This window comes from Wyeomyia smithii, chromosome 3, assembly GCF_029784165.1.
Source record: "Wyeomyia smithii strain HCP4-BCI-WySm-NY-G18 chromosome 3, ASM2978416v1, whole genome shotgun sequence".
Classification (NCBI taxonomy): domain Eukaryota; kingdom Metazoa; phylum Arthropoda; class Insecta; order Diptera; family Culicidae; genus Wyeomyia; species Wyeomyia smithii.
In genome coordinates this window covers 173,804,518-173,828,761 of record NC_073696.1, presented here as the reverse complement: position 1 = coordinate 173,828,761, position 24,244 = coordinate 173,804,518, and the positions used below count along the sequence as shown (strand labels likewise).

The 24,244-nt window shown below is 38.3% G+C and overlaps 1 protein-coding gene across 1 annotated transcript in view; it reads right to left on the bottom strand.

Moving 5' to 3' along the window:
- LOC129729971 (cardioacceleratory peptide receptor-like) overlaps positions 1-24,244 on the bottom strand; it is an 80,080-nt gene that overhangs the window by 10,545 nt on the left and 45,291 nt on the right. The window contains exon 4 of the mRNA XM_055688904.1: positions 602-737. Coding sequence (XP_055544879.1) covers positions 602-737 — 136 coding nt within the window. The remainder of the gene's footprint in view (positions 1-601; positions 738-24,244) is intronic.

Below are 24,244 nucleotides of genomic sequence, written 5' to 3'. Positions count from 1 at the left end.
ATAAAAACGGTTGTCAAAAACACACATTATTTTTTTATCGAAAAATCCAGACTTTCTTCTACAATTTACTTCACAACAGTTCAAACATTGAATCAAGCTGTCATTCGATATGCCAAGTTAAAAGTGTATTATAAATGCAACATTTGTAGAAAAAAGTAGTCAAAACTAACTATTTTCTGCCAAGATATGGTCAATACAATTCATGGTGCTCTAGAGTCACCATGAGCGGGAAAGGGTTAAGCACGAGGGAACATTCTAGTCTTTGAATGAGCTCGGTATCGGCGGGGATACCATTTAAAACTCCACATAAAGTTGAAGTGCCAAGTATTTTATCACACTAATTTTGTGGAGGGCTTATTTCCATGAAACAACTCTAAAAAGGATATCTAAAGTTGTCAGAGGACTAGAGTAAGACCATATAATCAATTCGACACTATTGTAACACTCATTATTACTTCTGCATTCTGTAATAAATCACCTGGGTAAACAGAAAATAGAGAAGTCGTTAGTGCACAAAAAGCCTACTTTCTCAACTAAGTGAAATGTATGTCAACATTTATAATCCGAACATTCTGATGATTTTTCACAAAGTCAAACTCACCTGCTATTGCCAGCTGCTTGATGAAGAAATTCATTCGTGACTTTCGGTTTTTGTTAAGTAACATCGTAACCAAAACGGCTGAGTTTCCGAGCACAATGACGGTAAAAAGCACCCATAATACTGCAAATTGTTCAGTCTGTAAAAAGAAATAAAGATCAGTAATGTGGTAAGCCTGCCGTAAAATAAACCATTTGGGGAAAGGCCTTCTAACGAATTCCAGAGCAGCAATGGTAAAATATTATGCTGCTCAACTTTCAGATTGTACGGTTACTAATATTTAGTCCAAAGTATGGATAAACTCAACAAATTTAGTAACATTTTCTTAAACCATAAGCCAATTTATGATTTTCATTTTATTTTAAAGAGTGCCTATTGAATTCAGTGGTTCGTCGATTGTCAAACCATTCATGTTTTTTTTTGTCAAAAAGCACACAAAAATCTTGTTTCCGCTTTTTAGTATACATGTATCAAACAATATTTTAAGTTATTATATTTATGAGCAACATATGTAAAAAACGTGTTTGTAACGTACCGCACAAAATCACAAAACATATCAAAAACATAATCTCAATAATATTGGCAATAGATGTCTTACGTTAGATTCAACCCAGCTAATTATATTTTCCTTATTTCTTATTCTATACTTTCAATACAAATGTTACTCACAAGTCAGTGAATTTTACACAGAATTCTCTTATAACGATACTCAATAAGTGTATTGTATGGTAAGTTCATTGAACTCATTACTACATGATTTCGTCCTCATCTGCTAAAAATCCAACATAAAGCGCTTTCATCATATGTCACTTCGCATCGACTGCGTCCTTTAGCTAGGCTGTCCCCAGCCAAACACGGAACCAACAGGCAACGGTTGCTAGTCGTGATATCGAACACCCCTGCGTCTGCCCGCACTAAAAGATAATAAAAGCTATTCCATTCCTACTCTGCCCAAAAAGCGGGTCATGAATCGTCATGACGAATAAAAACCGGAAGAAAAACACTATGCTTTTTATGCGTCTTCTTTATGTGTGTAAATGTGTGGAAACATGTAAGTGAAGTAGTCGTATTTTCGCGTGGATGTGTGTAACGGCCAAAAAGCTTCATCGGATGATGAAATTCTATGGCTATGGATAACGCAGAAAGATTAAAGGAAAAAGCTCTCTGGGAATAATAGCACCATCAACATCCAATTTCTTTGGCTAGTAACGAAATTTCGATGTATAAAGGCCCCATAGCATTGTGTACCAACAAAGTTTCAACATTTTGTTTGATTGTGATTAGAAGACTATTACTAGTATTCCAATCCAGATTCCAGCGAATTTATATTTCGTGTTTACCATCAATATACAATGTATTCGATTTCTCGCTAATATAAAGTCGTTATGCATATTTTTTCACAGTTTCATATCTTTATTCAATTAGTGGCTTGAACCACTTTACTCAATTTATTTGGTTTCTTCCAAGCTGTAATCGAAATCTTTAGTGATACTAACGAGGCTCGAGTCATCATTATGGAAGGAAAATCAATCAGCAGTGGTTTTTCATTATATTGAACCAGTCTACATAGGTGGAACATTTAAATTTCAGAGAACTATTTTGTGGTTTCAAATCTGTTGGATTGGAATGAGTTAAGCTTTCCCGAAACCAACACATAAAACTTAAAAAATGGGCTATCTGCAGCTAGTTGTAAGTATATGAGGAAAATGGACATTTTTGCCTTTCTCCTAGAAAGGTATAGCAATCACTTGCAAAACCGAAAGTATAAAAGTGCTCCACAGGGCCGAATGGCATATATCACTCGACTCAGCTCGACGAGCTGAGCATTTTCTGTATGTGTGTGTGTTTGTGTGTGTGTGTGTGTGTGTGTGTGTGTGTGTGTGTGTGTGTGTGTGTATGTGTGTGTGTGTGTGTGTGTGTATGTGCAGATTTTTATTCTCACTCACTTTTCTCAGAGATGGCTGGACCGATTTTCATGAAATTATTTGCAAATAAAAGGTCTTGTTGCCCCATAAGACCCTATTGAATTTCATTGTAATCGGATTTTTAGTTTGGAGGTTATGTATCAAAATGTAAAAACCATGAAACATCATTATCTCGAAAACTACACAGCAGATTTGAACAAAATTGATTTCAAATGAACGGCTACCTTAAAAACCCTTAACTTTTAAATTTTATGAAGATTAAACATACGGTTCAAAAGTTATGAAAATAAACGTGTTCTGAAGACTGTTTAACCTCACTCATGTTTCTCAGAGATAGCTGAACCGGTTTTCATAAAATCAGTGTCAAATAGAAGGTCTAGTCGCGCCGTAAGACCCTATTGATTTGTTTTGCAATCGGACTATTACTTTGCCTGTTATGTTTAAAAATGTGAAATCTAGCTATGAAAAGGAACATGTGCCGAAGACTACTTGAACTCACTCACTTTTCTCAGAGATGGCTGACCCGGTTTCCACAAAATTAGTGTCAATTGATAAGTCTAGCTGCATCATAACACCCTATTGAGTTTTACTGTAATTGAACTGTAATTTCGTCTGAAATGTACCGAAATGTGAAAATCACGAAACTTCATTATCTCAGAAACTACACAATCGATCTGATCAATATTATTATCAGATGAGCGGGCTAGTTAAGGGTTAACTGATGAATTATGATTGAATACGTGGTTTCAAAGTTTGGCTGCCCTATACGTTCCCATTTCATTTGATTATAATAGAACTTATAAACTTATAAACTATTATAAAGCAACCGTTATGTATAAAATTGTTAATAAAACAAAGAAAGTCTATTATCTCCAAAATTACATGACTTATTTGAAAATAACTAGTGTCATACGAACGAGTCATCTCTCAAACTTACAAATAACAAACTTCATAACAATTTGATATGTGGCTCAAAAGTTATGGAAAGAAAAACAAATTCAAAAATTATTTAAAACTATACCTGCTTTGTTCGATACATGTGGCCTCAACATAATTTAAATGTGGTATCGTACTATTTGAACGTTCCAAATTCATTGATTCCTTGCGATGTGTTTAATGTCTGCAAATGTTCGACAAATCGGCCACAGGATATGATCAAAGTCAAATAACAAATCGTTTGAAATGATTGGTTTCATCGAAGTGACAGCATCCTCGACTTTTGGCTTCTGTACATCGCCTTAATTCTGAATACTTCCATATTGGGTGGTATTCGGTCATTTTCAGCAGATTTTCTGGCATCAAGCTGACACTGGAAATACCCATATTGGGAGGTATTTAGTTATTTTGGTTGCTTTCCAGAATTTAAAAGTGGTCGTGTTTAAATTCAAAATGGTGTCCAGGGTCAATGTTTGGTTTCTAGGCATCATCTCAATTACGGAAATATTCATATTGAGTATTATTCGGTCATTTTCGACTGTTCCTAGAAGTTGCCATTTAGCAATTCAAAATGATGCTTGAGGTCAATTGTTAGCTCATTGCATCTGGTTCCAGAGATACTCATATTGGAATAATAATATTTGGTTATTTTAGACTGTTTTTCACAAACCGGAAGTCGCCATCTTGGATTTCAAAATGGTATTCAAGATAATTTCTGGCCTCTGAGCGTCATTCTAGTTGAAGAAACACCCATATTGTGTGTCATTCGATCACTTCCGGCTGTTTCCCAGGAACCGGAAGTCGCCAACCTAGAATCCAAAATGGGGTCTTTGGTCGATTTCTCTAGATCCGGAGATACTCATGTCAGACGGAAATCGGCCATTTTTGGCTGTTTTCCAGAAACCAGAAGTTACCATCTTACAAATTTAAATGGTGTCTGAGGTCAACTTTTAGCTTCTTGCAACATTATGGCTGCGGAGATACTCATATTGGGTGGTATTTGGTCACTTTGGGCTGTTTTTCAGAAACCGAAAGTCGTCATTTTGGACTTTAAAACTGCCTGTGGAATCAATTTCTGTCATCTGGGCGTAATTATGGGTTCGAACACATTCATATTGAATGGTATTTGGTCATTTCCGGCTGTTCAATGAGAATCGTTCATTTCAGGCTGTTTTTCAGAAACCAGAAGTTGCCGTCTTAAAATTCAAAATGTTGTCTGAAGTTGATTCATGGCTCCAGTGCATCATTACGATTCCAGAAATACCCATATTGGGTGGTATTTGGTCGTTTGCCGCTTTATTTTTGAAACCGGAAGTCGCCATTTTGAATTTCATAACGGCATTTGGAGACAATTTCTGGATTTCGAACGTCATACTGGTTGAAGAAACACTCATATTGGGTGCTATTTGGTCATTTTCAGCTGTTTTTCAGAAACCGGAAGTCGCTATCTTACAATCCAAAATGTTGCCTGAGGTCGATTATGGAACATATTTGTTACCACTGAAAACATTCACCTGCCAAATTTGGTTCCATTTAGTTGATTAGTTCTCGAGATGTGCAGAAATTTGTGTTTCATTTGTATGGAACCCCTCCCTTCCAGAAAAGGGAGGGGTGTCGAACCATTATGGTCATATTTGTTACCCCTTAAAACATCCACATGCCAAATTCGGTTTCATTTGCTTGGTTTGTTCTTGAGTTGTGTAGAAATTTATATTTCATCTGTAAGGGACCCCTCCCTTTCAAAAGAGGGAGGGGTCTCAAACTATCATAGGAACCTTTATCGGCACCAAAAACCCCCACATATAAATTTTCACGTCGATCGGTTTGGTAGTTTTCGAGTCTATATGGATCAGACAGACAGACCGGACTGCATTTTTATATGTTTAGATTACAACATCAATATTTCAGTGCCTAAAGAGTGAATATACATTTATTGGATTGAAGCGTTCATGTAAATCTATTTTTACAAATAAAAGTTTGAATGAGAAAGGCTGGGTCTGACCGCTAGGTGGATTAATTTAGGTTTTCATTTTTTTTTAGTTTGACCTTCGAGGCAACACTTGTGTTGACCAGTATAATCGGACTTTTATTGCAACCATTATGTGTTAAATTGTAAAAATATTGAAAATCTATTCTCTCAAAGATTACACGAACAGGTTGTTCCTCAAACTTAAAAAGAATCAAACCCTAAAGTCTTTTTAAAACTAGCTGCTTTGATCAAAGTTCGAAATTAGGAGTCATTATGATAGAAAAACTATTTATTCAGTATAAATATTATGTCAAATTTCAAATACTATGCCACAATTATTCCTTCAAATACAACATCAATATTCTAGAATCCAAAGAGCTGATATACCTTTATTGGATTGTATTTGGCAATTGAAGGATGTTTTCCATAAACCAGAAGTCGCAAATTCGGATTTCAAAATGAAGTATGAAGTTGATTGCTGGCCTCTGAGTATCATCCCGGGTACTAAAAAACTCACATTGGGTAATGTTTGTCCATTTTAGACTGGTTTCCAGAAACCGGAAGCTACTGTCTAGAAATATAAAAATTGCGTCTAAAGATGATTTCTGGCCTCAGGATATCATACCGCTTCCTCAAATCGTATTGGATGATATTTGTCACTTTAAGCTGTTGATCGGAAACTGTCGCCATCTTCACCATAGAAATACCCTGATCAGGCAGTTCGGCAATTTTATGATGGATTTTATGATTTTATGATTATCAGGCAACCAGAAGTGGTCATCTGATTTGAAAATTAGGTTTGAGGTCGGATTCTGGCCACTGCATATTCATTGGATGCCCCTCATAAACGATCAGTCATATCAAATGCGTTAAAGAATTTCATTTTCACTGAAAAGATCATTCAAATTAATGTATAAGGAACAACATTTAATTATACATTATTTGAAATCTACTGACTAAAGTTGACATAAACAATCTGAATATTTATACGCAGTTAATGAGTACAAATCGATTATACCACGATCAAAAACATCATATATTTGAAAGAATTTAATGTTATTTGCATGTATATGTGTTAATGTATGTTCATATGTTGTATTATAAATGTTCGGTATAGTTGTGCCGTTGGCTATCAAAAATTTGTTGTTTAGGATGAATAACAAATCCAGCAGAAATTATCAAGGTGTATTTTTTAAGTGTTGGAGTAAATCTATTTTAACAAATAATAATTTCGAATGGGAAAGGCTGGGTCTCACCGCTAGGTGGATTAAGTTAGGTTTTTCACTTTGGATTTCTTTTGGGGGCAGTGAATAAAGTATTTGAATAAATATCTTGAATAATGAAAGTGTATTGAAGATTTAATAATTTTGAACATGAAACATCGTCCAAAAACTTATTTTCGCCAAAACGCTCCAAAGCGTTTTTTCATTTATTGAATATTTTGGTCCGCAAACAAATATGACTTCGAAATTAACGCTAACTTGACTCAGCATTTCACCGAAAATTTTAGTGCGAAAAGAAACAATTTATTAGATATGTTATTTCAATAGCGCGTACAAAGTTTTTTAATATTAAAGTAGTAAAGAATTCATGAAAGAGGTAGAAGTTTTTCCAGTGGATAAAATTTGTCTCACAAATAAATTTAAGAATCGGAAGAGTGTTTCAGATTTACCATCGTTCATCTACTGAGGTAAAAATTTACCAAAGTAATTTTTTTTTGTTCACACAACATTTATTCGACACGGCACAAACAAAAGTAAGTGTCGGCTGGAATTGAACTCACACTAGTTAGATTGTAGAGGGGTCACGCTAACTCTGCAACTATCGACACCGATCAAATGTTTATTGCAGCGTAGTTTCCGCCTTTCAAACGAGCTTCAAAACCATCAACAAGGGATTTAATGGAAACCACGTTTGGAATTCTCAATAAGCTTCTGTTGAGCTACCATATAGTTCACCACAAACCTATAATAATGAATTATGGAAATCTATACATTTCAAGTAAAGAAAATATCGAAAAAATCAGATTTTTGCTTATCATAACAATGTCAATTCGTTGAAAGCATATTTGCAGTCACCATACAGGCAGAAAGAATGCTTTTCTTAGAAACTCAAGTTCTATGTAAGGTGATATCAAGCTGTGATTGAAATTCACCAGGTGTTTGATGCTCCATTATGCTGCAACGGTTCTGCCAGTCTGAGCACAATCGACTGCATCCATTCGATGCAATGCAACGGAACATGGAACGAAGTGCTATTCTTAACAAACCAGACTTTGTCCTGCGTCAATCATAGATTTCTCGCACGTTGAAATAGTAGTTATACAACTTGAGTCTCTGTTAGCAGGTTTAGATATTCCAGTCAGCTTCAGTCGTTTCCCTTTTTAATTGAGTGTGCGCATACACTTGTTTCAAAGAACGTGTGAAGTATGTTGTAATATTGCTCGTAGACTATTAAAGATAAAGAGACACCAGTAAACATAAAATCAAAGCAAGAAAAAATGCTTTACAACAACAACTATGCCGAAGGTTGTTAAATGCAACGCAAAGCTTCTTTCTGTAATGTGTAGTAGATATGGTATAAAGTTTCACTTGGTAATTACCTTTCATTTTACAAACAGAAAACGCTCCTTTAGTCTTGTTTAAACGAAGCTACATCTTATCAGGATCGGTAATTTGCACGACTAGCCAGACTAAAACTGGCAGCAGAGATGAAAATGTGCAATGTAATACTCGAATGCCTTCCACATATCATCCGGAATAATACGTTTTCGAAAGAGAAATAAAATTTATCGAAAAAATATTACTTACAGAGAGAAGTTCGCAGTGTTATTTTATATTCAAATCTGTGAAGAATTTTTTATTGATCGAATATATATATATATATATATATATATATATATATATATATATATATATATATATATATATATATATATATATATATATATATATATATATATATATATATATATATATATATATATATATATATATATATATATATATATATATATATATATATATATATATATCATCAGTACAGGTAACAGTTTAGAGTAAACTTTATTTCAAAATATTTTCAAATCAGAATTTGTTTCTGCAAATTTTGTTTATAAAACTGGTGCGTATCTCTCTCAAAAGATGACAGATCGTTGAAACGTCCACGTCCTTCCCGAGACGCACCGGGATGGAATTTCCCGGGAAATTTCCTCCATTCATTTTTGTCCAATGTTGAGTAAGATTGTATAACTGTTTGCTTATGACTATGCTTATCCATTGATTCATATCTTGTATCTGTAAACCAGGCCCTGAACAGTATGAATCTCCTTCACTCTTTGTTCATGAGTATACTCCTTAGGGTTCTTATGGAATGCATGAGAAAAAATTTACCTTCAAATTTTGCTTAGAAGTAAGGCTTAACAGTTTCGTCTTTTCGAAAAAAAGCTCCCATGCAAAATTTAATTCCATTCAGGCTTTGGGTAATGGAGCCTCAAAGCAAAGCAATCAGTGTGCAATGTCTTGACAATGTTTGAAACGTCAAGATATCGGGTTACATAAACAATTGTTTTTTTTTTGAAAAACTCGTCCTTCTAGGCTTAAGGAAATTTTCAAGACTGGGAGAGGCTCTCAGTTTTAAATCCCAAGTTTTTTTTAAATATTTTTATTTTGAGATAACACCAGATCTCGATGTTTGATGCATTCCTAAGACATTTGGCATAAAAAAGGATTTAAAAAATTTCATGAACTATTTTTTTGTTCATTTTTTTCAAGTTTTTCCATGGGGACTTTCTTTGAAAAGACGAAACTTTTGAGTCCTACAGCTAAACGAAATTCGGATAGTCAATTTTAACTTCCCGATTCCCAGGACGCCAAGAATCGTCGGGAAATGGACGCTCTAATCGTCGACTAACAGCCAGCTTCTTTTATTTTATTAATTATATAAGTTACCATCGGACTCGTCACCGCATCGAGGCACACCAGTGTAACGAGCAGTGAAACCTTTTTTTTATTTTAAATTTAATAAATCGGGTTCGTTTGAACTCGTCAGTCATGAAGTCGCTTTTTTTCATAGAACATGGATCTAGTTTGTTGTATTCCGCAGCGCTACGCTAAGCGACAGAGGTCCAGCCCAACGATCGATCTTCACTAGTGGTGGACGGCTGCCATGGCCTGCCACGAGCTCCCTCATTACGGTACATGTCGTTTCGTCCACGTGATTTGTGCGGGAGATCACCTTGTTGACGGAGGCTGCGATATACGAGATGCCCAACCCATCTTGCAGTTGTTTAATTCGCGATCCGATTGGAAACTTCGATCCGAACCACCATAAGCCGCGACGTCCGCTGCAATCACCGCTACCACGACTACCACAATCAAAAGGTCCACGGCACTGATAGCAACCACGATAAGGGCTTTCTTAAATAATCCCGCCGGCTATCATGCCAATCATTATCATATCTATCGGAAGGAACCGGCGGCGACCATCATGTCGGCCACCAGCTCCACCTCATCCAAGGATTCAACCCTGCGTCGGTCGTACTCATTTCGCACTCGTGAATCACGCGGTGGCGGTGACCTTGGAGTTTTACTATAATCATTATAGGTTTCCCTTCGTCCATATCTAAAATTGCGACCGAGTCGCGTGGGGAATGTGATCGCTTGCGACGATAACCTCCTTCGTCCGCTGGCCTATCCCACTTCGATGATGAATGAAAATTGGCCCGAGCGGTCATGACCGCCACTGCGATCTAGATCCCTGGGAGAGTTCGCGCGCCGATCGCTGCCGGTATCCCACGAATCTCGTTCTTTGCGGTGCCGATGATCGATGGCTTCGTCCGATGTGTTCGTTCATCCTCTTCCTCGTCGTGTAAGTCCGTAGGTGTTTTTTTAATCTTCCGACGCGGCACGGGACTTGTGGTTCTGCGTGGGCACTGCGCCTTCTTCTACTTCTTATGTTTCTTGTGATGTTTCTTGGCGACAGCTGCAGCCACTGCGGCCTTGATTTTCTCATCACTAGATTGCTCAATGGCGTTCCGGAGCTAGCATGTTACGACTACGACTTTCCGGATGTCTTTTTATACTTGCGACTGCTGCTACCACCGCCGCGGCTACCACGATACTTCTCTTTCATATTTCGTCGCTTGATTTCCACATCCTCCGAGCTGGAACTGTCGCTAGAGTCTGAAACCTCGGAAGAGCTGGAACTGCTGCTACTGACATACTTTTCTTCGATTTACCCATTTTGTCAATTGATTTCTCGATGAACGCTATTTTTACCAATTACTTGCTTAATTACTTTTATGGCGACAGATCGTTGAGATCCAGAATACGCCTCCACAAAACTTGGTCCTAAGCTGCTCCTTTCCAATCTCCCCTTACACCCGCTGCCCTGGCGTGCGAAGTCGTCGGCCTCTATTCGGTTCTCTGCTAAATATTATCTTTGCCGGTGGTTCATTCTCCATACGTACTACGTGGCCAGCCCACTATAACCTGCCGTGTTTCATCATCATCCATCAAATGCAGTTTGGTTACAACCGTTAAAAACGATAAAAAAGTGGATTTTCCGAGAAATGATACGAAGTGGCATACAAATTTTCAATTTTTTCACGTTGTCATACCACTTTTTGTTTACTATTAGCAATATCACAGGTGCGAGCCCTATTTGTGTGAATGTTTTTACCTTTCCTTCTAATGTGTACTACTCTACTGTATCGTTCTTTTTTCACCTGCCAGTATACTTGTTGCTTCATGACTGACTATTTTTGCCACCAAAAAATCATCGAAGTCTTGTAAATAGGGCTTGTTACAAAAACTAAAGGATCGAAATTTTACAACACAATGTTCCACAACAAAATACGTGAAACATGATTACAAACCCTTTTGAAAGAGAAGATAACGACAAGGTCGTTCTGTGCTGAAACAAGGTCGTTCTGTGCTGAAAAAAAAAAATAATTGCAAAATGGTGATGGTTCGGTGAGCAATTTTCTCCTGTAAAAAATCTTCTTGTTGAGTTTTTGTGTGCCTTAGCTGTATTGAAAGTGGAAGTCATTTGTTTAGAAAATATTTCTTGCGTGGGAAGCTTTCGCCAATACAAAACAATAAGGAAAAAAGAAATAAATTTTAATTCTATTTTCAAAAGCAATTCATGAGTTTTTTCGTTTATATTGAGCAATCCTCTAAAACTTAATCTCAGTTAATTATTATTTTTAAAAATACCGTCTTGGGCCTGACTTCTCATTGTTCCATAATATGTTTAAAGTTTCAATCAAAACTAGAAATATTGAGACAAATAAATATAATTTATTTACCAATAATTTGGTTGCACTATTTCAACAAAAAATACATAATAGAAATAAACTTGCACATGAGTAATATGGTTTGAGTTAAAACCTATGTACTTTATACTGGCTGGCCAGTATTGTTCTGCTTATGTCGCATTATGCAAGCTGTAGGCAAATATTTCTCTTGTTGTTTGGGAAAAGGAAAAGATGGAAACATAAGAAAAAACATAACGACAATCGGCAATAAGTATACGTGGGTAAGTGAGTGGAAAGAAAACTTCCTGGTGGTCCAAATCAATTCGTAAAAGCACAGCATGATCGTGATTAACAGTCGCCTTCAATCAACATGAGATGGAAATTACCATGGTAATGAATAATTGCAGCTGACGTGAAAAATGGCCCTCGGCAAGAGGCGGCACCGCGACGATGCGACAGCAACACACATTTTTGTTTTAGCTCTGGCACACGCGATAAAAAGTATCTCTTGTTAGTATGTACATGTTGTTGGATAGAGTAGTCTCGTTTAGATTCAATGATTCAATCTTTCACAACCATGGTGCGCAAATAGTTCCCATTTAATTTAATTATAGCGAACCAATTTAATGGAACTTTCGAGTATCGTCTTCAACAGCTTCATGGCTGTTTGGTGGACACGCGGCAGATCTCTTGAGTGGAAAACTCTCCAGGAACAATAATCTTTAATACTGTTCTTGATGGGAATGGGTGTATTTCTTTTTCACTATACTCCCCTGAGTATTTCTTTTTCTACATAATTGTATATGTGTTGCTTTGTTCGATTCATACACTTAAAGCGTATTTGTTTTGGACGTAGAATACGTCTTACGGCAACATATGAGCCGTTGAGAGCAAAAGTGGTACATGTGCCATTTTTACACTTTTTGGGTTTTATGCATAAATTGATGCAGAACGCAATAACGTACTAGAATATCCAAGAAAAACCGAGATCTGATAACCTAAACCAAAGTTATAGCCAGAACAATTTTTGGTAATTAACATAATAACCATTTCGTTGAGAGCAAAAGTGGTACATGTCCAGTCTGTGCATATGAGATGAATTGTAAGTCGAAGATCTTAGGATATAGAACAATCATGTGCTCAGCAAAGTTGGTCAAGTGATTGAGTACTTTCAGATGAAGATCTATCTGTTTTGGAATTTTCTCACTACGTGGCGCTAGTGTACCCGTGACTATTTTGTAACAGAAAGAGTTTTATCTATTTCAGTATCAACTCGTATGCTGTGGCCAATTCAGAAGATAATTCTCTGAGGTCTGTGATATAGATATATATTTACACACTGGACCCAGGTTTGGCTTTAGGCAGGCCGCCGATAGCCTTCCGGAAGTTACAAAATACCGTAATTGAGGTCAATTTTCTAAAGTGATTCTAGAGCTTTCTAATTTTTGATTGACTAGAAACGAAATGGCCTCACCGAAAGATCCGGAACTAGCGTAAATGTCAATTTTCAAAAGTGCTCCTAAAGCTTCCTGTTTTTTTTTCGAGACCAATTCTAGAAGGAAAATGATCTTTTAACGAAATATGCTCCAAGATGGCCACCACGTGAACCACCGGTACTACCATAAAAGAGATTAATTTTTAGGAACAGTCTCACTTTTTTTCTAAACCACTCCCAGACGAAAATAAATGATCTCATGACAGAATGTTACTCAAATTTACCATCAGATAGCCCAGCGAAAGATCCGGAATTACCGTAAACGAGAATAATTTTGAAAAACAGGTCCTAGTCCCATCTGGATACGGTGTATATTTTTACAAGACTGTATCATATTTTCAGTTGACTCATTTGTCGCTCCTATAACTACATACACTGTCTGCTTTAATGAACAGGTCCTAGTATTTTCCGTGTTTTTTTTTTTCGAAACTATCACATGCAAAAATATACCATAATATTAAAGAAAAGCCGAGATCTGATAACTTATACCGGAGTTATAGCCGAAATAATTTTCAGTTTTCCTCTTCTACGGTATTTCTGGATCCGGAGGGCAACCGGTAGTCTACCGAAAGTTGAACTTGGGTCCATCGTGTAGTTATTATCGACCAAATAGCAATTCTAAAGATACCAGGGTATTTTCCTTCGAATTGGCCCCAGTCGATCTAGATTATTTAAAATGTAGTCTGTTACATATACACTAGCGTCACAAAGTGACAGAATTCCTTAACAAACAGATCATCATTCTATAGTACTCAATCACTTGAACAACTCTGCTGAAGACATGAATGATCTATGTTTTAAGATTAGCAAGCAAATGCATCCTTTATGCTTAGACTGGACATGTACCACTTTTGCTCTCAACGTTTTCTGGTTGTCATTATTTTTCCCATAGAACAAAAGTGGTATATGTTTTTCCATTGAAGTTTGTGTAAGTTTCTCAACCAGAACTCGTTATCCTTTCATGTACCGTCTTTTGACACCTTTCCAGCAATGATTCAGTGCAGTTATGTTGGGGAAAATTGTTGAAAATAATTTACTATTTGAGTGTTTCCGTTTATCACGTCTCCTGAAAAATTTACCTTATGGCACATGTACCACTTTTGTTCTCAATGGCTCATATACTGGGGGTTAATTTCAAAAACCGAAAATATCGAGAGTGTCACGAAAATTATACACTTTCAAACGTTTAAAACTCAGTCAGTTTTCAACCGATTTTCTTCATTCTTATAGCCACCGATTGGAAAATCATCTATCCACCCACCCAAATGCAGAAAATTGTAATTTGATTATTAGAGCTGTTGTACTATTGAAAATGGTCGAACTTAGTCAAAAAGCAGATTTCGACCTTTGATTGGTCGCTTAACGCTTGCTTTCCTCAACACGGTCGACAGAATATACCTAGTTAACCGGGAATGTAACTTTGACCGTTTTGAGGCGCGTGTTTCAATAGTCCGATTGAGCTGAAATTTTGCATGGAGACTTTTATCAGGAAGACGAAACTTTGGAGCACTACTTTTAAGCGAACTTCAAAAAATTCAATTTTCATTGTTAGTAAAGTCATATGCATTAATATGCATATGACTCTACTACACTGTTTACTTTAACGATACGAATGACGTCATTCCTTTTTCTGTTTACACTCAAAAATATAGCCTGGAGTGACATTGTGCAGCTTGGTTCGAATGATTTTTGCCTTTTGCGAGCACGTTACACATTGCCAAATTTGCTTCGAGCTCGAAAAAAGCTGCCATTATCGTTCGTTCTTAAGCTCATCTAACCCCCAAAGTCGAAAAATACGAAAAATGAAACATAATGCCCATCAGCGATAATTTATTTTTGTTCGAGTTACACGAAACAAGACGCGCAATGTAATCCCTGGTTTTTGTGATCTGTGGCACTCGTCTGTTTGGCGGCTGTCATGGAGTTCCTGGTAGCTTCAGAATTACTGGGGATGATAGGGAGTTCTGCTAGAGAAAATGACTAAAATCATCGGCAAATGACAATCCGATATGACTGTTATGAAATGAACTGGCACCTTCTAGTGTCCCGAAATCTTGTAATTGAAGTAGTAAAAATTTTGAATCACTTGGAACAAACGTAAAACTGTCCATTTCATAATTTACAACGTAAGAAGAAACTCAATATTGCTTCAAGAACGTGTTTGTGGCCTTAGAAGGGCCGATTGTAATTTGAACTTGTTCTGGTGCCGCATGACAGCAGATAGCAGAAATGCAGTATTCTCAGTCCCGCAACAGTATTTACGCTATTGCGTCCTTAAAAAAGACAGTTACAGTTTGACATCATAACAGAATTTCGACCCTTATATCCAAAACGAGAACGGGAACATTGTTTGCCCGCGCAACACGACACAGTATACAGTATTTTGATTTCACAAGTGAACCCAATGGCGTCTATGACTCAAAATAAATGCATCTATGGCAGATAAATAAAATAAATGCTTTTCACTGTTTAATACGACTTGATAAGTTATTTCGGCTGTAATGCAACCTGAATAAATAACACAATGTATATCGAGCACTATACAGTAAATACTGTACATCGTCGGAGTAACACATTGAAATGTATCACGTTTAACTTGCTTTTCTTGAATAAAGTTGGCGGTTTATGGGTCCGTTACCCTAGTACCTGGTTGGCAAATGGTTGGACACGTGAAATTTGAGACACTAATTTGGTCATTCACCTCTGTCCAGCAACTCCTATCCCAACCTCCACGAGGTGCCGACCGGGATACGAGTAATCTTAGCGGAGTTCGAGTAACCAGCCGCCGGTGGAAACTTAAGGTCGTAGGCTGACGCGGCTGTGTTCCCATATTAGGGGCGGCGTACAACAGCGTCTGACCCGGAGCGGGTGACTGATTTATGGAATGCTGTATCCAGACAACTTACACCTAAGATGGCAGCCTTATCAGCAGGATGTTGGTATCGCGGCCCTGGTAAGGTAGCATACCGAAACCTTGCTTCAACCACGAACAACGAAATTAATTAATCGGCAAAGACCTAGGCTACGAACACGAAAAAAGATTATAAAGAACAATTGGAAATTGGGTACTTGAAACGTCCGATCTCTCAATGAACCGGCGCGGGCAGGCTTGCTTGCTCGAGAACTACAGCGGCAGGGAGTCGAAATCGCTGCGATTTAGGAGGTTCGGTAGCCATATTCTGGAGAAAGGGAATTCCGTGCAGTAGGCCCTATTGCACACACTTCTTTCGAGTACCACATCTACTACAGTGGCGGCAAAGTTTCGTAGTGCTGGGAAATCAGAAAACAAATCCGATGAAGTCAAAGATGCGTTGTATGGATGATTCTATAGTCAGAAGCAGTAATTTCCCAATGCAGGTTATGTATAATGACAAGGACGGCAACCTGTTTACTGATAACCCGACGGTTGCAGCCAGTTGGAAGGAGCATTTTCAGGCGCTATTGAATGGTGAGGAGCCGGATGAGCAGAACAGGAGCAGGATGACGATTATGAGTGACGAATAAGCTGTGGAGCCACCAACACAGGAGGAGGTGAAAAAGGCGATTAATAAGCTAAAAAAAGGCAAAGCCGCTGGGAAGGACGGTATCCTGGCCGAACTTCTAAAAGCGGGAAGTGAGCGGCTGTACTATGCGATCCACCAGATAGTACTAAGGATCTGGGCAGATGAACAAATGCCGAACGACTGGTTGGAAGGCCTAATATTTCCTATTTATAAGAAGGGTCTTCGATTGGATTGTTGCAACTATCGAGGCATTACGTTGCTCAGCTTCGCATATAAAGTGCTCTCCCGTTTCCTGTTTTTCAGATTGAGACTGTTAACGGAATCTTTTGTTGACGAATACCAGGCAGGTTTCCGACAGGGGCGTTCGACGAAGGATTAAATCTTCACCCTGCGACAGACTCTCGATAAGTTCCGGGAGCATAACCTGCAGACGCACCATCTGTTTGTGGATTTTAAGGCGGCATACGACTCAGTGAAAAGATACGAGCTGTGGCAGATCATGCTGGAACCAGTGTTGTTAGTCTCGCTCGTAAGCAGCATACGATACCTCTTGTGAGGTTCTCGGTGTCGCCGCTTTCACACAGTAGAGAATTCTCCAATCAAGCTTTTTCTCGTTCTTTCCTGCTTTCTTTCTTACTCCCGAAATCATATGCACACACTCCCGTCTACTCTTCTCGTGTGTACTCGTGTATACCTACTCCCCAACTCGCGAGAACGACCAGCCGAAGACAATTGATTCAAGATGCTTTGCGATGGTTGCAGAGGAAAAAAATGATAGGGTATCGGACTACTTCGGCAGCGGTTCGCTTCGGCTGGTTTTGCATTAGACTGCTGTAAAAAACTTACCGAAGCAGTCCGAAACCCGTCACGTTGCCCCACTATTAGCTGTTGGTGCATGTCGGGAAGAAAGCATTTTCGTTTTCGAGCACAGTTTTTCAAGCACTCCTCCTAGTCAAGCAATTTTAGTCGATTACTCCTACTCACTAGCAGGAACTGGCGTACTCTTTTACGGTAGCTGAGTAACAATACGAAAGAGTGTCAGTGCGTGCTTGCTGCCACTCAGGGAAATGCATGAAGAAGAAAGAGTATCTCCAAAGCGCGTGTGCAAAAGACTTGAGAAGCGTAGCATATGTCTCGTTCTCAAGCAGAAAGGAGAAGAAAGGTTTTGCTACTCGCTCGATTTGCAACGCTGGCTGGAACACGATTTCCCAACGAAACTAATTAAGCTGAGTCGTATGACGCTGGAGGGATCGAAATCATGCGTGCGGATAGCTGGCGAGACATCAGCCGCGTTCGTAACGTTAGATGGACTGAAGCAAGGGAATGCGCTCTCAACTTACTACTCAACATCGCCCTTGAAGGTGCAGTACGAAGAGCAAACGTGCGAAGAAACGATACGATCATCACGAAATCTCACATGCTTCATGATTTTGCGGATGACATCGATATCATTGGTATCGACCGTAGGGCCGGGGAGGAGGCCTACGTACCTTTTAAAAGGGGAAGTAGCGAGATTGGGACTTGTCATTAACTCTGTCAAAACGAAGTACATGGTAGCTGGCAGGGAGCGTGGGAGTTCTCGTGGTGTTGGTGCTGAGGTGGAGATAGATGGGGAGCGATTTGAAGTGGTAGACGAATTCGTTTATCTTGGTACGCTTGTGACATGTGACAACAATATGAGCCGTGAAGTGAAACGACGAGTTGCAGCTGCAAACAGGGCCTTCTACGGACTACGTAACCAGCTAAGGTCCCGTAGTTTGCGAACTCGCACAAAACTAGCACTGTATAGGATGCTGATACTCCCAGGGGCCTTTCGCGGACATGAAGCATGGACGCTGAAGAAAGCTGATCGACGAGTGTTCGGAGTTTTTGAGCATAAATTTCTGCGATCGATACTTGGCGGTAAACTGGAAGATGGAGTGTAGCGCAGACCCATGAATCACGAGTTGTACTAGGTATACAAACATGCTGATATAGTGAAGGTAATACAGCGGGGCAGGCTTCAGCGAGCTGGGCATGTAGCCAGAATGCCTGATGAGAGAGCCGCCAAAACTATCTTCAGTAGCAAACCAGGAAGAGGCCGTTGACTCCATGGTGGGCCTCGCACGCGGTGGATGTGCGCGGTGGAAGATGATGCACGATCTGCTGGTGTACGAGTAGACTGGAGAACGGCTGCTCAAGACAGAAGAAGCTGGACATCTCTAATTCGTTCGGCCCTAGACCGGTGAACGTAAAGAAAAGTGGCCAAAAAAGTAAAGTAAAGTACCTAGACACTGGAAGTCGCTTTCTTGGATTAAAATTTTTAATTGAAGTTGATTGCTAGCCTTTGGGTATCATCATTGGATGAAATATGGTTACTTCAGGCTGTTTCTAAGAAACTGGGAGTCGCCATCTTGGATTTGAAAATGGTGTCTGGGAAAAACCCGTGTTGACAAACTAAATTTTAAGTAACTTCCATCTAAAATACTCTATAACTTTGTACCCAATGAAGAGAGGAATTTTGTTTTTTCAGCAAAGTTTCATATTTTCTCATGTCCTGTAACTTTGTCGAATAAACCATTCTTATATCTCTCAACACAAAAAAAAAATATTTTCATGATAGAAAGCTTTAAATAACTTTTGACACTTTGAGGTTTTGCGGGTCAACTAACAATTGCTCAGAGGTCACCATTAAGCTAGGATAAAGACAGAATACGTTTAGGAACAAGGTTCCACTTTTTACCGTTTTGGACCACAGTGCGTCGGTTTCTTGCCGAGTTTCGCGAAACGTTACTCCTTTGCTACCGCTCTAGATTGCGATCGAGTAAAACATACAAATGACTGATCCCCTACAGATATTTACATTCAAGTGCTATTAGAAGTTTAGTCAACCTAAGACCAAATTAAAGTTATTATTTTAAGGGCATTAATATCTGCTGAAACTCTACATTTTATGAGCTGTATTCTCCCAGCTAAAACTAGTTTTTTCTCTAGAAATTTTTTCGCAAAACGCTTGATTGATTGAAAGAAACACAATTAATGTACAACGCTTACTACAATAATTACGAATACTGTTGCTGGTAATTCATCTTTGGTGTGGCAAGATGTGGTATCATTATGATGCGTATGTACACATCTTATCTAATTCTTCTCTCCAGGCGACTGCATTGAAACTCTGCCGTGTGCTGTCAGTACAACTGACAAGTTGATTCTTGCTACACTAGTTTTTTTTCTCGCCACGTCAGAAACTGAAATTGCTCACACGTATCCGGTAAATTTAATCATCCACAGATATAATTAACTAATCTTCAAGGCACTCCATTATAACCTTAGAAAAACGTCTGCAAAGTTTTTATTTATTCTGGATGCAGGAGTTTGTGGTCCTATTTTCTGGCTGTATAGCTAGTTAAAAGTCAAATGCCAAAAACATAGTTTAAGTTGTCTTACATTAATATTCCTTTATTTATGGTTGCCACACATTTGGTAGCGGCATCATTGATATCTTTTAGATAAAAGTGAACAAACAAATTAGCTTATTAAAGTAAATAATTCAACTGATTGCCATGAATACACACGTGTACCCTTCATTGAGTAGATGGCAGTAAAAACGTTAAAGAATGGTACAGAACTGGTAGGTCGGTGTGAAAAAGTCAATAAATAAACATTGTCTTTACGGTTGCAGTCCTACGTTTTGGATCCGTTTGTCGTTCAGCTTTCTCGTCATAGAGCTACCGGGCTCCAGGAGACACCTGGGGAAATTATGGAGCCGTAATCACTGGTTGAAACGAAGAACGGTGAAAAAAAACTTGACTAATCTACTTGATGGCGCGCTCTAACCATTTACGTAGAATAAACGTTAGTGACTTTTCACTAGAATATATATTTTTTTAAATTTAGTAGTAAAAGGCTTGTATCCGCTTACAGTGGGTAGGTTTTCGAGACAATAAACTAAACTATTGACGTAATTCATTTGAGTTGACTTTAAGAAAAAAAAACTGTCAATAAATGAATGTTTGTTTGTATAAGCTTTTGATAGTTTGCACCAATAGCACTAGTTGAGTACAGTACTGAGCTCAAGAAAAAACCTAAACAAAATATAATAACTGAAGCATCATAGAAGCAATCGCATGTATCTCCGTGCAGTGTACGGTACATTCTTGGGATTTTATTTGTGGATGCAACCTGTTGGAAGTACGCTTTTTTACAGTGAAACTGGCAAGGGGAATCGTTACAACTCTCTGTGCTGTGCTTGCTCTGTTCCGTGATGATTGCAGCACTAGACAAGAAAAAGCTACCTTTTCTCAAAGATGAGCCATGCACATTAATGTTGTCAAAACGTGTTAATTAATATTCCTGACTGCAGTCACGTACCGTTCGATTGCTATGCGTAATGCTTGTACGATTTACAGCAGAAATGAAGTTATTTTTCCTTTCCTAACCATCTACAAAGGGTTGCCCGTATAGAATCGAAAAGAAGATGATGATGCGCATAACTTCAGGTAAATCCTCACGGGGACAAATGATCGCTATCACTAATTACCTGGTATCAACTTACAATGAGGAAAAAAATAATGCCTCAAATTCCAATCATGATGTTCTTTTAATGCGACACATATAGATCATAAACTGTAAGTAAATAGTGTGAAAGTTTCCGGGAAAACGATAGTTGCACATGAGTTAATTAAAATCATTGAGCACATTGTTTTAAACCAGGTAGATTCCTACATTGGTGAGAAAAATGTTGTTGTCATTAACAGCGACTAATTGATTTTCATTTCGTTTCACCTAAATTATAATCATTGCACTATAACTCTCAATAAAGGTGCATATATTATTCAAATTAAAAAGTATTTTATAATTATACTTTGTGCGATAATGTGCTAAAATTTCCAACCTAGTACAAACTTGTAATTAAATTTATAGTCCGTAGAGTGATCTCATTAAGTCTAGAATACACGTTTAATTTCTATGCTGCAGTTAAGAATTTGAAAAAGCTGACGAATAACTACTTATTGTCTTCGTTTTGCAAGCAAACGTTTTCTGACAGGAAAGCAATTATTTTCAGCTTTCTATTTCCGGAAGCAACAGGTAGGAATATACCGCATCGCATGCACATGATTAAGTTTTACTGTCACATTTAATTAAACTTCTGGTCAAACGACTGGATGGAATATGCAAAACACAAGAGCAAACCAATGGGCAAAATACGCAGAACAAGTCATAGAAGCAGCGGCAGCGGCAGTAGCAACAGCAGCATCATGTCAAAGCTGAGCATCGGCGACAGCCTCAGTGACGTTCCTCCATGCCACAGTGCATGTAACCGAACCATTACCTGTAGTAGCTTTGGTCCGACAGACGATCGTATAATTTATGCTGATAGCATCCAGACAGCGATTCAATTCAATGACTATGAACCATCAGAACCAATAAACCTGCTGGTTACCATCAGAACATGCGACTACTACCTACAGCCGCGTACATTTCCCGGAGCCTTTAATGTGCATTCGATTATTTGTACCCAGTGTTAATCAATCGAGTGAGCATTTGCAGCACACCATATTGATGAATGAGGTCATTATATTAACCATCGCATGATTCAAAGTGATTGCTAAAACCGTTATCAGGGTGCGCGATCGGTGCATGAGGTCGTACGATTAATAAAGTCAAATTGTTTCATAGTTATGGTTCAAATTTTCCGCCTGCAAAGTGTTGTATTTTGCTTTTTCGAGGTAGAAAGGAAAAGCTTGGCAACACAAGCAGCACATATGCATACTGATCAATTCCAAGCAAAATTTGACAATCAAAACAACCTTCCCGGGACGTCCAGGTATGCAATTTCTCGAATCATTTTTACCACGAGGAAAATATTGTCCACAATAAAAGTTACTGGAAAATCTATATTAAATTAGGGACTTCTGATAAACTTCTATGTAATGTTAAGCAGGATTGCATAACCATTTAATCATACACCTCTCTTATTCTTTTATTCCCAATCTTATAAAAAACAAACCCGGCTCTGAATAGTATGAATAATCTCTTCACTTTTTGTCTATGTAAATGCTCCCTAGAGAAGAATGCATGAAAAAAAATTGACCGTCAAATTTGGTTAAACGACAGGACTCAAAAGTTTCGCCTTCTGAGCTCAGTCGGACTTTGGGAGTCGGAGACTCAAAGCGCTATTTCATTATTTTATTTTATTGTCAGTTCTAATCTGACCAGACTTTGCATAGATTTCTCTATAGGCTGAAGTAGAGATACTCAAAGAGAGAGAGAGAGAGAGAGAGAGAGAGAGAGAAAGAGATAGGCGATGAAAAAAAACACCAATTTGGCAACTGGGTTTAGGTCAGAGGTGCCAGATCTCTTTTCAAAGTGCAATGCTGACTAACTTTTTCATTCGGCTCGTATAATCGGTGGTGACGATAGAAGTACTGGGGAATAATAAACCCCATCGCATCGCAAAATCCGCGAAGGTGTTAAATTTCATGTTTATGTTCAATCTTATACACTTTCACCACAATTGATCATTATTTTGTCAACATACAAAAGTTTTGTGAATCTCTGGTTAAAAATCACCGTGATAATGCAATTTTGAAGTATTTATAATTAATTGTTCAGCAATAGAGTTCTCTAAGTGAAAACACATGGACACCACGACGCGGCCCGCTTTACACTGTATATTGAAATTTGTGAGAGTGTGAATCAAATTTGGTAGTTTTATATTCTCTCTTTTAGATGACAGTTCTCACAGGTGACAAAAAATTTTTACAGCTAACAAAGAAAAATCGAATACATCGTACTAGCACAAACGCGCCTGGAGAACTCTAAAGAACAAGAAAAACGTATGACAATAAACATGTCATTCATTGTAACTTATTGCAGTACCTCTCAATGTGTTGTTTCTTTTTCTTGTTTATTTGGCTCAGTTTTTGACAGTTCGTCTGGCTAACAATATTCTCTCCAATTATCTTTCGCTCTGAGTATTGCTAGGCTAAAGACATCGTTATGTGCTAATAGTAATGTTGTTTTAATCACGGCTAAGTTTCAAAAAGGTTTTGTGTAAAAATAATATTGATGATCAAAAACATTTTTGAAACTATAAGTTTGTTTGATATGTGTGTGATGTCTTCAGTAAAGCTGTAGATTCTAGCTTTGCTATGTCCTTTAGCTATAGCACATGTCCTGCGACGTGAAGAGAGAGTCGGATGTCGCTATGACGTCCACCGGCTGGAGAATTCCGAAGTAAAAGGGCTTTCGTTGAACAACTGCAAGCCCGAGCCTCGGTACTACCCTTCGGTGAAACCGTCGAAGAACAGTATATAAACATCAAAAATGCTTTCATCATGGCAGGTGATGAAACCATTGGCAAGTTACGCAGTGGACGAAGGGAATGAATATCGGACGAAACCTGAAGGATGATTGACGAGCGGAGAGAGGCAAAAGCTAACATTGAGCGGGCATGAACAAGAGCTGCGAAGACAGCCACCCGCCAACGATATAATGAACTAGAAAAGGCTGTACAACGATCTTGCAGACGGGACAAAAGAGCCTGGACCCATGTCCTGGCCGTAGAAGGCGAAACG